Source organism: Schistocerca nitens, chromosome 9 (assembly GCF_023898315.1).
Source record: "Schistocerca nitens isolate TAMUIC-IGC-003100 chromosome 9, iqSchNite1.1, whole genome shotgun sequence".
NCBI lineage: Eukaryota > Metazoa > Arthropoda > Insecta > Orthoptera > Acrididae > Schistocerca > Schistocerca nitens.
Genome location: NC_064622.1, coordinates 97,525,342 through 97,539,762, shown reverse-complemented (window position 1 = coordinate 97,539,762; position 14,421 = coordinate 97,525,342). Strand labels below are relative to the sequence as shown.

Here is a 14,421-nt window from a genome sequence, read left to right as displayed (position 1 = left end):
CAATGTCAGAATTCCCAGACTATTGAATAGGGGTCGACAAGAGGTTTTCGAACTTACACCACATGTAGCTCGAACAGCCCGTTTTTGAGCCAAAAATACCCTTTTTGAATCAGAAGAGTTACCCCAAAAAATAATACCAAATGACATAAGCGTATGAAAATATGCGAAGTAGACCACTTTTCGTGTTGAACTGTCACTTATTTCAGATACTGTTCTAATGGTAAATAAAGCAGCATTTAGTTTCTGAACAAGATCCTGAACATGGGCGTTCTACAACAGCTTACTATCTATCCGAACGCCTAGGAACTTGAACTGTTCCGTCTCGCTTATAATATGCCCATTCTGTCTGATCAAAATATCAGTTCTTGTTGATTTGTGAGTTAGAAATTGTAAAAACTGAGTCTTACTGTGATTTAGCATCAAATTATTTTCCACAAGCCACGGACTTATTTCATGAACTACATTATTTGATACTGCTTCAATATTACACACAAGATCCTTCACTGCCAAGCTGGTGTCTTCAGCAAACAGAAATATTTTTGAATCACCTGTAATACTAGAAGGCATATCATTTATGTAAATAAGAAACAGCAGCTTATTATAAGCAGCTATTTTGTGCATCTACTCTAATAATCATGTCGTTATCAGACATATAATATGCCGCTTGGCCCCAAAAGAAGAAAAATTGTTGACGGTAACGCATTGTGTTTAGTTTACTTGAGCCGACGCTCCTGGGCACTCTTTGGCTGCCAGTGAATTATTGCCCCGCTGTAGAGAGAGGCTCACGCGCCACGTGCCGCCAGCAGCACGGTCTAAAACTGCGTGGCTCGTACATTTGCAGAACTCCTGCAGAACTCTTACTTCAACCATGTGCAGCATGCATGTCCGGTCAGCAAAGATGACTGGTAATATATACTTATAACACTTTTGAATGTTACAAATGAATGTTGATGGTCGCTCTAGACGATACGTCAGAAAGATTAAAAAGTCCTGAGGCAAGCATGCAAATCATTCTCCTCTACTGTTCTAATCTTGCAGTTAAAACAAGAGGATTTAGATGCCAAGTTCGCTGAAGAGAGTGAGGAACAATTACTGAATCTGTTGCATGGAATGAACGGGACACTAATGGGCGCAGGGTAAACCGAAGGAAGGTCGAAGTACTGGGAAGCAACACAATTGAGATCAGCGACAAGTTTAACGTCAGATCTTCTCGTCCAGTTGCACCACGCGAAGACACACTACCCTGCCGTCAGAATCTACCTACATCTACATCTATACTCTGCGAACCACAGTGAAGTAAAGGGAAGAAGGTACGTCCCATTGTACCAGTTTTAAATATTTTTCCCATTGAATTCAAGTATGGAGCGCAGGAATAATGATTGTTTAAACGCTTCTGTACGTGTCGTAATTAATCTAATCTTATCCTCATGAGACCTATGGGAGCGATATGTAACGGGTTGTAGTATATTCCTAGTCATCATCCAAAGCCAGTTGCAGAGACTTTGAAAGTGAGCTTTTTCGGGATAGTTTACGTCTGTCTTCAAGAGTCTACCAGTTCAGTTGTTTCAACATCTCAGTGACACTCTCCCACGGTTGAAAAAACCTGTGACCATCCGTACTGCCCTTCTTTGTATACGTTCAATATACTCTGTCAGTCCTATATGGTACGGGTCCCACACACTTTGCCAATATTCTAGGGTGGGTCGCACGAGTGATTTGTAATCAGTCTCCTTTGAAGGCTGATTGCACTACCCCAGTATTCTATCAACAAACCGAACTCTACCGTCTGTTTTACCCACTACTGAGCCTATGTCATCTTTCCATTTCATATATCAACAAAGGGTTGCGTCTGGTATGAGTTGACAGAATCCAACTGTGATTCCCTGATATTAGAGTCATAGGAAACTAAGATTTTTTTTTTTTTAGTTTTGTGAAGTGCATAATTTTACATTTCTGAACTTTGAAAGCAACTTGCCAATCTTTACTCCATGTTGAAATCTTATCAAGATCTGACTGAATATTTATTCAGCTGCTTTTAGACAGTACATTATTATACTACTGGCCATTAAAATTGCCAGGTGACGTGCTACAGACATGAAATTTAACCGAAAGGAAGAAGATACTGTGATATGTAGATGATTAGTTTTTCAGAGCATTCAGACAAGGTTGGCGTCGGTGGCGACACCTACAACGTGCTGACATGAGGAAAGTTTCTAACCGATTTCTCATACACAAACAGCAGTTGACTGGCGTTGCCTGCTGAAACGTTGCTGTGATGCCTCGTGTAAGGAGGAGAAATGCGTACCATCACGTTTCCGACTTTGATAAAGGTAGGATTGTAGCCTATCGCGATTGCGGTTTATCGTATCGCGACATTGCTGCTCGAATTGGTCGATATCCAATTACTGTTAGCAGAATATGGAATCGGCGAGTTCAGGAAGGTAATACGGAATGTCGTGTTCGATCGCAACGGCCTCGTATTAGCAGCTGTCGAGATGACAGGCATCTTACCCGCATGGCTGTAACGGATCGTGCAGCAACGTCTCGATCCCTGAGTCAACAGATGGGGACGTTTGCAAGACAGTTCGACGACGTTTGCAGCAGCATGGACTATCAGCTCGGAGACCATGGCTGCAGTTACCCTTGACGCTGCATCACAGACAGGAGCGCCTGCGATGGTGTACTCAACTACCAAACTGGGTGCACGAATGGCAAAACGTTATTTTTTCGGATGAATCTAGGTTCTGTTTATTGCATCATGATGGTCGCATCCGTGTCTGGTGACATCGCCGTGAACGCACATTGGAAGCGTGTTTTCGTCATCGCCATACTGGCGTATCACCCGGCGTGATGGTATGGCGTGCCATTGGTTACACGTCTCAGTCACCTCTTGTTCGCATTGACGGCACTTTGAACAGTGGACGTTACATTTCAGGTGTGTTACGACCCGTGGCTCTACCCTTCATTCGATCCCTGCGAAACCCTACATTTCAGCAGGATAATGCACGACCGCATGTTGCAGGTGCTGTACAGGCCTTTCTGGATACAGAAAATATTCGAATGCTGCCCTGGCCAGCACATTCTCCAGATCTCTCACCAATTGTAAACGTCTGGTCAATGGTGGCCGAGCAACTGGCTCGTCACAATACGCCAGTCACTACTCTTGATCAACTGTGGTGTCGTGTTGAAGCTGCATGGGCAGCTGTACCTGTACACGCCATCGAAGCTGTGTTAGACTCAATGCCCAGGCGTATCAAGATCGTTATTACGGCCAGAGGTGGTTGTTCTGGGTACTGATTTCTCAGGATCGCCGCGCGGGATTAGCCGAGCGGGGCTGGGGCGCTGCAGTCATGGACTGTGCAGCTGGTCCCGGCGGAGGTTTGAGTCCTCCCTCGGGCATGGGTGTGTGTGTTTGTCCTTAGGATAATTTAGGTTACGTAGTGTGTAAGCTTAGGGACTGATGACAGTTAAGTCCCATAAAATTTCACACACACATTTTCTCAGGATCTATGCACCCAAATCGCGTGAAAATCTAATCACATGTCAGTTCTAGTATAATATATTTGTCCAATAAATACCTGTTTATCATCTGCATTTCTTCTTGGTGTAGCAATTTTAATGGCCAGTACTGTATATATAACTGCGTCATCTGCAAAAAGTGTGAGATTACTATTAATATCGTCCGCAAGGGCATTAATACACAACATGAACAGAAAGGGAACCTGGGGCACACCCGAAGTTACTTCTACATCTGACGGTGACTCTCCGTCCAAGATAACATGCTGCGACCTCCCTACCAAAAAGGTCTCAATCGAATCACAAGTTTCAGTTGATATCACATATGATCGCACTTTTGACAATAAGCATAGATGTGGTACTGAGTCAAATGCCTTTTGGAAATCCGAAATACTGAATCTACCTGATTGCCTTAATCCAAAGTTTTCAGGATGTCATGTGAGAAAAGTGCGAGTTGCGTTTCACATGATCGATGCTTTCGAAAACCATGCTGGTTGGCATTGAGGTCATTCTGTTCAAGATACCTCATTATATTTAAGCTCAGAATATGTTCTAAGATTCTACAACAAATAGATGTCAAGGATATTGGACGGTAGTTTTCGGTCACTTCTACTACCCTTCTTGTAGGTGGGTGTGTCCTGTGCCTTTTCCCAAGAACTGAGCACGGTTTTTTGTTCGCGGATCTACGATAGATTATAGTGAGAAGAGGGACTAACTCGGCCGCAAATTCAGTATAGAATCCGAGAGGGATTCCATCGTGGCCTGGAGCTTTGTTCAGTTTTAACGATTTTAGCTGTTTCTCAACTCCACTGACACTAACGCCCCTTTCGCTCATCTTTTCAATGGTCCGGGTATTAAACTGGGGCAATTCTTCTGGGTTTTGTCTTTATAATTGACCATTCGGAAACGGAGTTAAATATTTCAGCTTTTTCTTTGCAGCCCTCAATTTTAGTCCTATCTCACCCACGAGTGACTGGACATAAATTTTGGTGCCACTAACAGCATTTACATACGTCCAGATTTTCTTTGGATTTTGTGAAAGATCATTTGAAAATATCCTGCTACGGTAGTCACTGAACGCTACGTTCATTGCTCTTTGACAGACGAACGTTTTCATTCAGTGTCTCTCTTTCTATAGCCCTACGCTTTTATTTACACCTATTATGCAGTACTCCTTGTTTCTTTAGTAGTTTCTTTAAAGTAGGAATTGGTTTACTAGGCACATATCCATCCAGTGCATGGTCAACTATCCTTTCAAACTTGAACCATAGTTCCCCTACATGCTGCTTTTCTGGCTAAAAGTTTCAAGCTCCTTGTTGAGATATGACACTGCTGCTTTTTTAACCTAGTTTACTGGACAAATATATCGTTCTATTTGTTTTACTTGCCCTTTGTACTTTGGTAATCATTGTTGCCACACCCACATCATGATCTCTGATACCAATTTCGATCTTCAAAGAGGTCAGGCCTGTTTTATTGTCATTAGATCTAAAATATTTCCATCATTAGTGGAATTCCGAACTATCTGCTCTAAGTAGGTTTCAGAGAAGGCGTTTAGTAATGTTTCATCATGTCCTGTCACGCCCACCACTAACAAAACTGTAATTCGATGGTTAAAGTCGACTCCTGTGTTTAAAGTATTATTATGTAACTTTCGTACAAGTGAACTGCGGTTTTCTCGAAAGTTTTCGGTGAGTCTTGTGGTCGATAGAAGGATCCAATTACAATTTTATGACCGCCGCCGATACTGACTCTTGGCCAAACAGTCTCGCACGCTGCTTCAGTCAGCAGTCAGAGTTGCGCGGGGCGAATTACGCGACATACTGCTCGGCGAGATTCCTCGGAACCGTCTGTTGACTGGCCTTGATTAACTCTCAGCATTGCAACATGTACAGGGGTGGGGAAAAACATGGAAATACCCAAAACACAACAATGAGCATTCCTATTACGATGGAGGCAAAGTTTAGGCTTTCAAAACAGCTTCCAGTCCACTTGGACTGGACAGATAGGGATCCCGTATGGTTTTCAAGGGAATCTTACACCACCCTTCTTTCAAAATACTGCCAATTTCAGGCAACGATGTTGGTGGCAATAGCGATCATGGATCTTTCTCTCCAAAATCGACCACAGTGGCTGAGCAGTATTGAGATCTGGCGACAATGCTCACAATATCAGTGCTGGACCGGGCGAGCTGTGTCAACAGGGACTCTGTCGCCTTGTAACACTGCATCACCACTGAGGGAACTGGACAGCCACAGTGCTCACACAGTAATGGGGCCTTGCACAGTAACTATGGAGCCCAAATCATCACCGATTCCCAACATGTTTTACGCTTGCGACACAAATTCGGCCAGAAACTGAAACTAGACTCATCCGATCAAATGGTACTCTTTCATCGGTCCATAGTCCAGGTTTTATGGCGCTGGTGTCACGTTTTCCTGTTATGAGCATTTGCATCACTGATGAGTGGTTCTGGAAATACAGTTAGCCCTGTATTTCCCTGCTTATGCGGCTCCATTTGTATTATTTTGGTGCTGAAGCGGTTCGCGAGTGCAACATTCAGTTGTGCAGTGACTTTTGCAATTGTCGTTCTCTTATTTTTCGCCAAAGTCCTCTTCAGTGACCGTCTGGCACTATCACTCAATACAGACATTCGCCCGCGTTGTGACTGAGCGGATGATGTTTTTCCACTTGCCTGTATTCGATATAAACGTGTGCCTCTTGAAGAACCAAACACTTCGGCTCCGATGGTTACGGAAGCAACCCACCATTCGAGTACCGGCAATTCGCCCACGTTGTAATTCACTCAACAGCGACACTGCGCTGACGACTGACTCCACAGAAAACTGTCCTGACCACGAATGACACTCGCAGCGTGTTGAGGGCACACTGCACAGGTCCTGTTACAACAGCGCAACCTGCATGCTTCCCTATCGTCTGCATTTACCTTCAAGCGTGCATTTCTCGCGGCGTTTCATTCTCTTTTGTCCAGCCCCTGTACGTACTGGTGTACTCTGTATAGAATTAAGCCATTAGTCTAAATAACGGGCCAAAGGCCTTACCGCAGTGGTAACACCGGTTCTGTCAGATCACCGAAGTTCAGCGCTGTCCGGCTGGGCTAGCACTTGGATGGGTGACCATCCGGTCTGCCGAGCGCTGTTGCCAAGCGAGCTGCACTCAGCCCTTGCTAGACAAACTGAGCAACTACTTGATTGGAAGTAGCGGCTCCGGTCTCATAAACTGATATACGGCCGCGAGAGCGATGTTCTGACCACATGCCCCTCCCTATCCGCATCACGGCCGCGAGAGCGATGTTCTGACCACATGCCCCTCCCTATCCGCATCCAGTGACGTCTGTGGATTGAGGATGACACGGCGGCCGGTCGGATCCGTTGAGCCTTAATGGCCTGTTCGGGTGGAGTTTAGTTTAGTTTTAGTGTAAATAACGGACGTCAGCCCCGCCTTGCCCCGGAAGATAGGATTAAAGCTGTCACTCTTCTTATACCATTTATTAATATTCTGTAGCAGTTTATCTACATTCAAACTGCTCCCAGACCCTACCATTGGTCCGGAAAATAGGCACCGCAATCAGTCACAACGCCGATTAAAACTAGTCTTTCGTCTCCTTGTCGTCGATAATCTCCTCCATAAACAAAACGGGTGACAACCTAAAGTTAAAAAAGACAAGCACAACACAACAACTCCACATTTCAAATTTCTGTTACCTGAGACCGTCTCGTTCGTTAGACAACCGCTCTAGCTAGCTAATGGCCCCACGTTCTGCTTCGCGTCCTCTTCCCACAGAATTCGCGTACTACGCCCGCAAAACAGCAGCAGCCGCCTTTAAAATGGGTGAACGATTCGGGTAGTTCCTATCCTCGCGATCTGGGACGCAGTCGCAAACTCTTACGAAACTTCCCGCACGGAACAACAGCTTTTTTGTTCAGTGACGATCACTTACAACCAACACCAGAAACAGATTCCAAAACACTACTTCCGCTTCAGAGGACTCGAAACTTGCACCGTCCACCCCATGTGGGTTGCCGGCAATTGCGAAACAGCTCGACGAAATTGTTTTCACATTCTGCACCCGGGCGCCCGACCTCAGGAACAGAATTCAGTTTCCACTGGCCGTTCCCTGTTCCCACTAAAAGTTGCTTCCAAAAAGAAATTAGCTGGAGGCTGTAAAACAAAATCTGTTGAAGTGGTCACAATGCCACTGCCTACAGATGAGAATGGCGCACACCAACAGGACGACCGGGCGGGCACGTATTACATTACATTACGTTAATACTTGTTCCATAGATCATGAATACGACATTTCGTGATGATATATACTACTTCATATTTAAAAATTCATCTACTGAGTAGGAGTTGTCAGTCAGAAATTCGTTCAATTTGTATTTAAATGTTGGAGTTGGCTGTCTATCAGACCTTTAATGCTATGTAACAAATGACCAATGATTTTTCTGTGCCAGAGTCACATTTAACCGAGAATACTGAAGGTCATCCTTTCTTCTAGGTTTGTAGCTATGCACCTCGTTATTATTTTTGTACTGGTTTTGGTTATTAAAAACAAATTTCTTGAATGAATGTATGTATTGCGAAGGTATTGTGAATATCCCGAGTTATGGTCATCTTGGGAAGGCTCCAGCTATTATTCTCATTACACGCTTTTGTGCAATGAATTGTTTTTCTCGTAATGATGAATTACCCCAAAATATGATGCCATATGAAAGCAGTAAATGGAAACAGACATAGTAGGTTAATTTACTGAAATGTTTATCATTCTTCCAGTTCAGTTTCTCATCAATGCACACACAGAAATTTTTAATATTCTGCCTTAGCAACAGACTTCAGTTCACAGACTATATTTATCAATGATGTTATGCAATGTACTGTACAGAATTGTGTATACTATTTTTTCTCAAAATTTAGTGAGAGTCCATTTTCAGAGAACCACTAAACGATTATCTGAAAGACATTATTTGCAATTTCCTCAGCTAATTCTTGTTTCTTGGCTGTGATTACCATTCTTGTATCATCAGCAAAAAGAACTAGCTTTGCATCTTCATGAATATAAAGTGATAGGTCATTAATATATATTAAGAGCAACAAGGGACCCAAGACTGAACCCCGTGGGACGCCATTTTTGATATCTCCCCAGTTAGTGGAGACTGCTGATTTTTGCAGGCTATCTGTACCGTTAATTTCAACCTTCTGAATTCTGCAAACAATCCTGTTGGCAGAACATCCGCAACTGAACATTATAGCAGAGGTTGAAAATACCGCTTCAGTTGCAAATTACTTTATTTTGACACGACCGGTTTCAACCTGCTATAGGCCCATCCTCAGGTGTCATAGCTGTGCTGTGGTTCCCGAGCGCCGCGTGCACCAGGCACGGTGTGCTGCCTATGAGCGCAGAACAGAGAGTACACGCGGCGCTCGAGGACCACAGCACAGCTACGACACCTGAGGATGGACTTACAACAGTCCGAAACCGGTCGTGTGAAAATAAAGTAAATTACAACTGAAGCGGTATTTTCAACCTCTGCTTCTGAATTCTTCCAATTAAATATGAATTCAACCATTTGTCCCACTCATACTACGATACCTAAGCTTATCTAGAAGAGATTCATGATTCACCAGTCGAAAGCCTTTGAGACTTCACAAAATAGCCCAATGAGTGACTTTCGATTATTCAGAGCATTTAACATTTGACCAGTGAAAGAATATGTAGCATTTTCTGTTGAAAAGCCTTTCTGAAAACCAAATTGACAATTTGTTAATAATTCATTTTTACAGATATGTGAAACTATTCTTGAATACATTAATTTCTCAAGAATTTTGAATAAAGCTGTCAAAAGTGAGATCGGGCAGTAGTTGTTAGCATCAGACCTATCCCCTTTTTTATGCAATGATTTGAGATTAGCATATTTGTGTCTATCTGGAAAAATGCCCTGTTTCAGTGAGCTACTAAACATGAGGCTAAGAATCCTACTTATCTATTGGGAACAAGCTTTCAATACTCTGCTGGAAATGCCATCAATTCCATGCGATCTTCTACTTTTGAGTGAATTTATTATTTTCCTTATTTCAATAGGAGAGGTGGGTTGAGTTTCAGTTTAATCAAATTGTAAAGGTATTGTCTCTTCCATATACTGCCTTTCATTTTCTAACGAATAGCTGGATCCTATATTCTCTACAAAATGTACACCGTCGACTGTCTACTGCGCTCAGTCGTGCTGAGAACAGAGAAATGGAGGATTTAGGAGAAGAGCAAAGCAGTGTAGTGAGTTTCCTGATAGTAGACGGAGTAGTGCGGGGAACGGAAATTCATATAAGAATAGCACAAGTGTATGGAGAACGCTGAACGTCTGTTGCAATTCCGACGCTCAACCCGACCCTTCGGGCAATGGCCGGTACCGCAACCTGCCGATCTTCAATAATGAGGACATCACCTGCTGGACATTGCTACTGGTAAACGTGGCGTGGCGTTTCTTTTTTAATGCACCTTATATAATACAAGAAAAACAGTTGCAGGTGGGCGGAACTGCGATATGACATAGGCGAACATAAGTTTCTGCGTTAAAACAATAGCTAATTCCGCAGTGCTATCTATTGTAAACTGTGGGCGATTAGAACATCGACAATGCGCGCACACTCCTGCGACTATTATGTAATAACAACAATCAAATCAGTATGTAACAATCTGAACAACATCCTCCACTACCACTGAATAAGATTAAAAACGTTTCGACCGAGGGCGCGCAACTCGCCGCCGATCCGAGACATGCAACTTTCTCAGACAGCCAGCTGAACAGCTGACGGACCATTGTCCCAGCACTAGCGCCCATGCGCCATCTTGGTGTGGAGAGGAGACAAGAATCGGTGTTGAGCTTCGGTACGGAGTGTACGCGGACTGCCACGCTGCGGATGAGTAACGTGCATAATTTGGTAGAAAGTGGTATTAAAAGGTTCGTAGAAGAAAATTATTTTAGTAACTGCGTTATTCCGCGGAAAGGCACGTGGGATTAATTAAGAGATTTGTGGCTGATACAGGATTGTATTGGAGAATCACTCGTTGTCGTGGAGAAACATATTGTTAGAAGAACTTAAATGAGAAGACTTCCGTGATCAGTGATTTCCTGTTTAATTAGTGTGGAAATGGAACGTAGCAATGGCTACTTCAGTGTGAATGTGAAATAGTCATAATTGTTAAATGGGACGAGGTGAGTGTAGGCATTGCTAGGGAAGTGCGTTACGTGCTACAGCGACAACAAAACGAAATAATTTGTTATGTACTGTTATTATTTCAAAGTGACATTTTTCTTTCTTTAATTAAGTAACTTTAGTATATGAAAGCTATAAAAGACACGTATTCATATGAGGCACGTGGTCAGGCTATTTTTGTAATGAAGCACGATCTGTGTGTAAAGTTCCTATACTTGAGTCCGATAACGGCAGAAATAAACAATAAAGACACCAATAACGGGACGCAGGAGCTTTGGACAGTGTGTATCTGTGGGGAGGGGGGGGGGAAGGGGGAGGGAAATTGTATCGAGAGACCAAGGCTAGAGAAGAATCAGGAGGTTCAAGTAGATGATGGGCGCAGTGGTTACTTGGATATGAGGAGGCCTATAGTCGATAGACTAGCACGGAAAGCTGCATGTAGTTTGTCTTCGGACTGAAGACTACAACGACATTGTAATAGCGATAACAGATAATTTTTGTAAATCATTTAGTTTCTTGAATAAACTGTGATCGAACCAATATAAACTTCTCCGGTTTCCAGTTGGTTGGGTTCTTCGAAATGGTTCCGTGTCTTGATGAGTCTCAGTCCCTTAGCCTTATGGCGAATATGATGTGAATGACATACACAGGAGTGTCGTGGCAAAACCCAAAAAGTTTATATAAGGTGTGCCCAAATGAAAGGACAGTACAGTTACATGTAAGTAAATTTTATTGATTATGTGATAATTACAATTCATCTGGAACAGTACAACTACACCTAACTGCAATTGATTGATACACTGATCGCCGGCCGCGATGGTCTAGTGGTTCTAGGCGCTCAGTCCGGAACCGCACGACTGCTGCGGTCGCAGGTTCGAATCCTGCCTCGGGCATGGATGTATGTGATGTCCTTAGGTTAGTTAGGTTTAAGTAGTTCTAAGTTCTAGGGGACTGATGACCACAGATATTAAGTCCTATAGCGCTCAGAGCCATTTGAACCATTTGATACACTGATCCCAATGCGTAGGAAGGGAGCGGATGGCTTCAGTGTAGAAACCCGTGGGTTGCTGACGGATCCAGTTTTCCACTGTGTACTGCACGTCCTTGTCACAGGTGAACCTCTGAGTTTTCAGAGATTGTTTTGAGAAGCCAAAGGTACGCGAGGGGAGATATTGGGTCCATAAAGAACCTCCCATCGAAATTTTTGAAGGAACTCGAGGGTCTTCTTGGCCACATGTGGCCTAGCATTGTCCTGGAGAAAGCACTATCTCATTCAAGAACTTGATTGTGCACTTGTTCTCCAAGGCCTATTTCAGCCGCAGCAACGTGTTGAAACACTGCTTGGCGTTAACTGTTGTGCCCTGTGGTAGCCAGTCGATGAATGGAGGTCCTTCTTCGTAGAAAAAGGAACTGAGCATCACTTTTGCGGCCTTCGAGGCAGTGTGGGCCTTTTTATGGACGAGAGGAGCCGGGACGCCGCCACTCCATGCTCATGTGTTTGGAGGCAGCGGTGAAGTGATGACACCATGCCACATCACATCCATCTGAGATTCTCTGAATCTCTGAAAGATGCTCGGGCATCCACTGGGCACAAACTTTGCCATAACGAAGCTTCTCGTGGATTATGTTATGCGAAGTTCCTTTGCTTATTGACACTTCAACAGCAATGTCACTTTTGGTGATCCGACGATTCGTCCGTATTAGCCACCGCCCCCCCCCCCCCCCCCACTCGTGGGTCTTCTTGGCCACATGTGGTCTAGCATTGTCCTGGAGAAGCACCATCCCAATCAAGAACTTGATTGCGCACTTGTTCTCCAAGGCCTATTTCAGCCTCAGCAACATGTTGCAACACTGCTTGGCGTTAACTATTGTGCCCTGTGGTAGCCAGTCGATGAGTAGAGGTCCTTCTTCGTGTAAAATGGAACTGAGAATCACTTTTGCGGCCTTCAAGGCAGGGTGGGCCTCTTTTTGGACGAGAGGAGCCGGGACGCCGCCACTCCATGTTCATCTGTTTGGAGGCAAAGGTGAAGTGATGACACCATGTCTCATCACATCCATTTGAGATTCTCGGAATCTCTGAAAGATGCTTGGGCATCCACTGTGCACAAACTTCTCCATAACGAAGCTTTTCGTGGATTATGTGATGCGAAGTTCCTTTGCTTATTGACACTTCAATAGCAATGTCACTTATGGTGATCTGACTACTCGTCCTTATTAGCTGCCCCACAGCCGAAATCGTGGCGCTGGAGGTGACAACGTGCGCCTGCCCAGGGCATGGCATGTCCACGAGGTTTACACATCCCACCTCATAATGTCGGCGCCATGGAATGTTTTGCACAGTGCGAGACTCTACTCTCCGTACACCTCTTCTCATCCTGCGCGCCGGCTGGTGTGGCCGTGCGGTTCTAGGCGCTTCAGTATGGAACCGCGTGACCGCTACGGTCGCAGGTTCGAATCCTGCCTCGGGCATGGATGTGTGTGATGTCCTTAGGTTAGTTATGTTTAAGTAGTTCTAAGTTCTAGGGGACTGATGACCACAGATGTTAGGTCCCATAGTGCTCAAGCCATTTGAACCATCATCCTGCGAAAACAACTCTCCAGAAATGAGGAAATTGCTGCGAAGCTATTAACTCCGCTTGTGTAAGTAGAAACTCCACCACGCCATCGTTTGGAAAACCAACCACCCGCTGGCATTAAATACAAAGCCGCTACAGCGAAGGTCTCCTTTTCAATTGGGCATACCTCATATGGTTGAACTGCAGGGAAAGACGAGGTGGCGAAATAATGCGAGCCTTTTTATTAGTATCCTGTAGTTCCGCTACCTGTGTACGGCGGCTAACACGCTCACCCGCTTCCAGCCGGGGGCGGATGAGGTACTGGGGCGGCTTGTGCTGCTGCAGTCGCTGGAGAGCGAGCGCGGTCGGCTGGAACTCCGCCAACTGCACCGCACCAGGTCGCGCCTGCGCGCCTCCTCCTCGGCATCCATCATCCTCTGCGCCTTCGCCATGGTGAGTCACGATGGACGCCAACAGTCGACTACAGTTCCTTTGATCATATTTACGATGTAGATAAGATAAACTCTGTCTTCTGCAGCTGAGTGTTCATTTTGTTTCTAACCATACATGTTTCGACTGTTTGTCTAGGCATCATCAGAAGTGAAACTTCCTGGCAAATTAAAACTGTGTGCCGGACCGAGACTCGAACTCGGGACCTTTGCCTTTCCCGGGCAAGTACAATATCCTTTCTTCCAGGAGTGCTAGTCCTGCAAGGTATGCAGAAGAACTTCTGTGAAGTTTGCAAGGTGGGAGACGAGGTACTGGCAGAATTGAAGCTGTGAGGACGGGTCGTGAGTCGTGCTTAGGTAGCTCAGATGGTAGAGCACTTGCCCGCAAAAGGCAAAGGTCCCGAGTTCGAGTGTCGGTCCGTCACACAGTTGTAATTTGCCAGGAAGTTTCATATCAGCGCACACTCCGCTGCAGAGTGAAAATCTCATTCTGGAATCATCAGAAGTGTATAATGCAACGAAAATTTCTTCTCTGCTGGTCCCGCAGCATATATCATACATGTTTCGCCTGTTTGTCTAGGCATCATCAGAAGTGTATAATGCAACGAAAATTTCTTCCCTGCTGGTCCTGCAGCATATACCAGGTGGTTATAATTTAACTTTCCCTA

The 14,421-nt window shown here is 44.6% G+C and overlaps 1 protein-coding gene across 1 annotated transcript in view; it reads left to right on the top strand.

The window, feature by feature from the left end:
- LOC126203340 (calcium release-activated calcium channel protein 1-like) overlaps nucleotides 1-14,421 on the top strand; it is a 162,936-nt gene that overhangs the window by 90,062 nt on the left and 58,453 nt on the right. Inside the window, exon 2 of the mRNA XM_049937626.1 lies at nucleotides 13,608-13,757. Within this exon, the coding sequence (XP_049793583.1) occupies nucleotides 13,608-13,757 (150 nt within the window). The remainder of the gene's footprint in view (nucleotides 1-13,607; nucleotides 13,758-14,421) is intronic.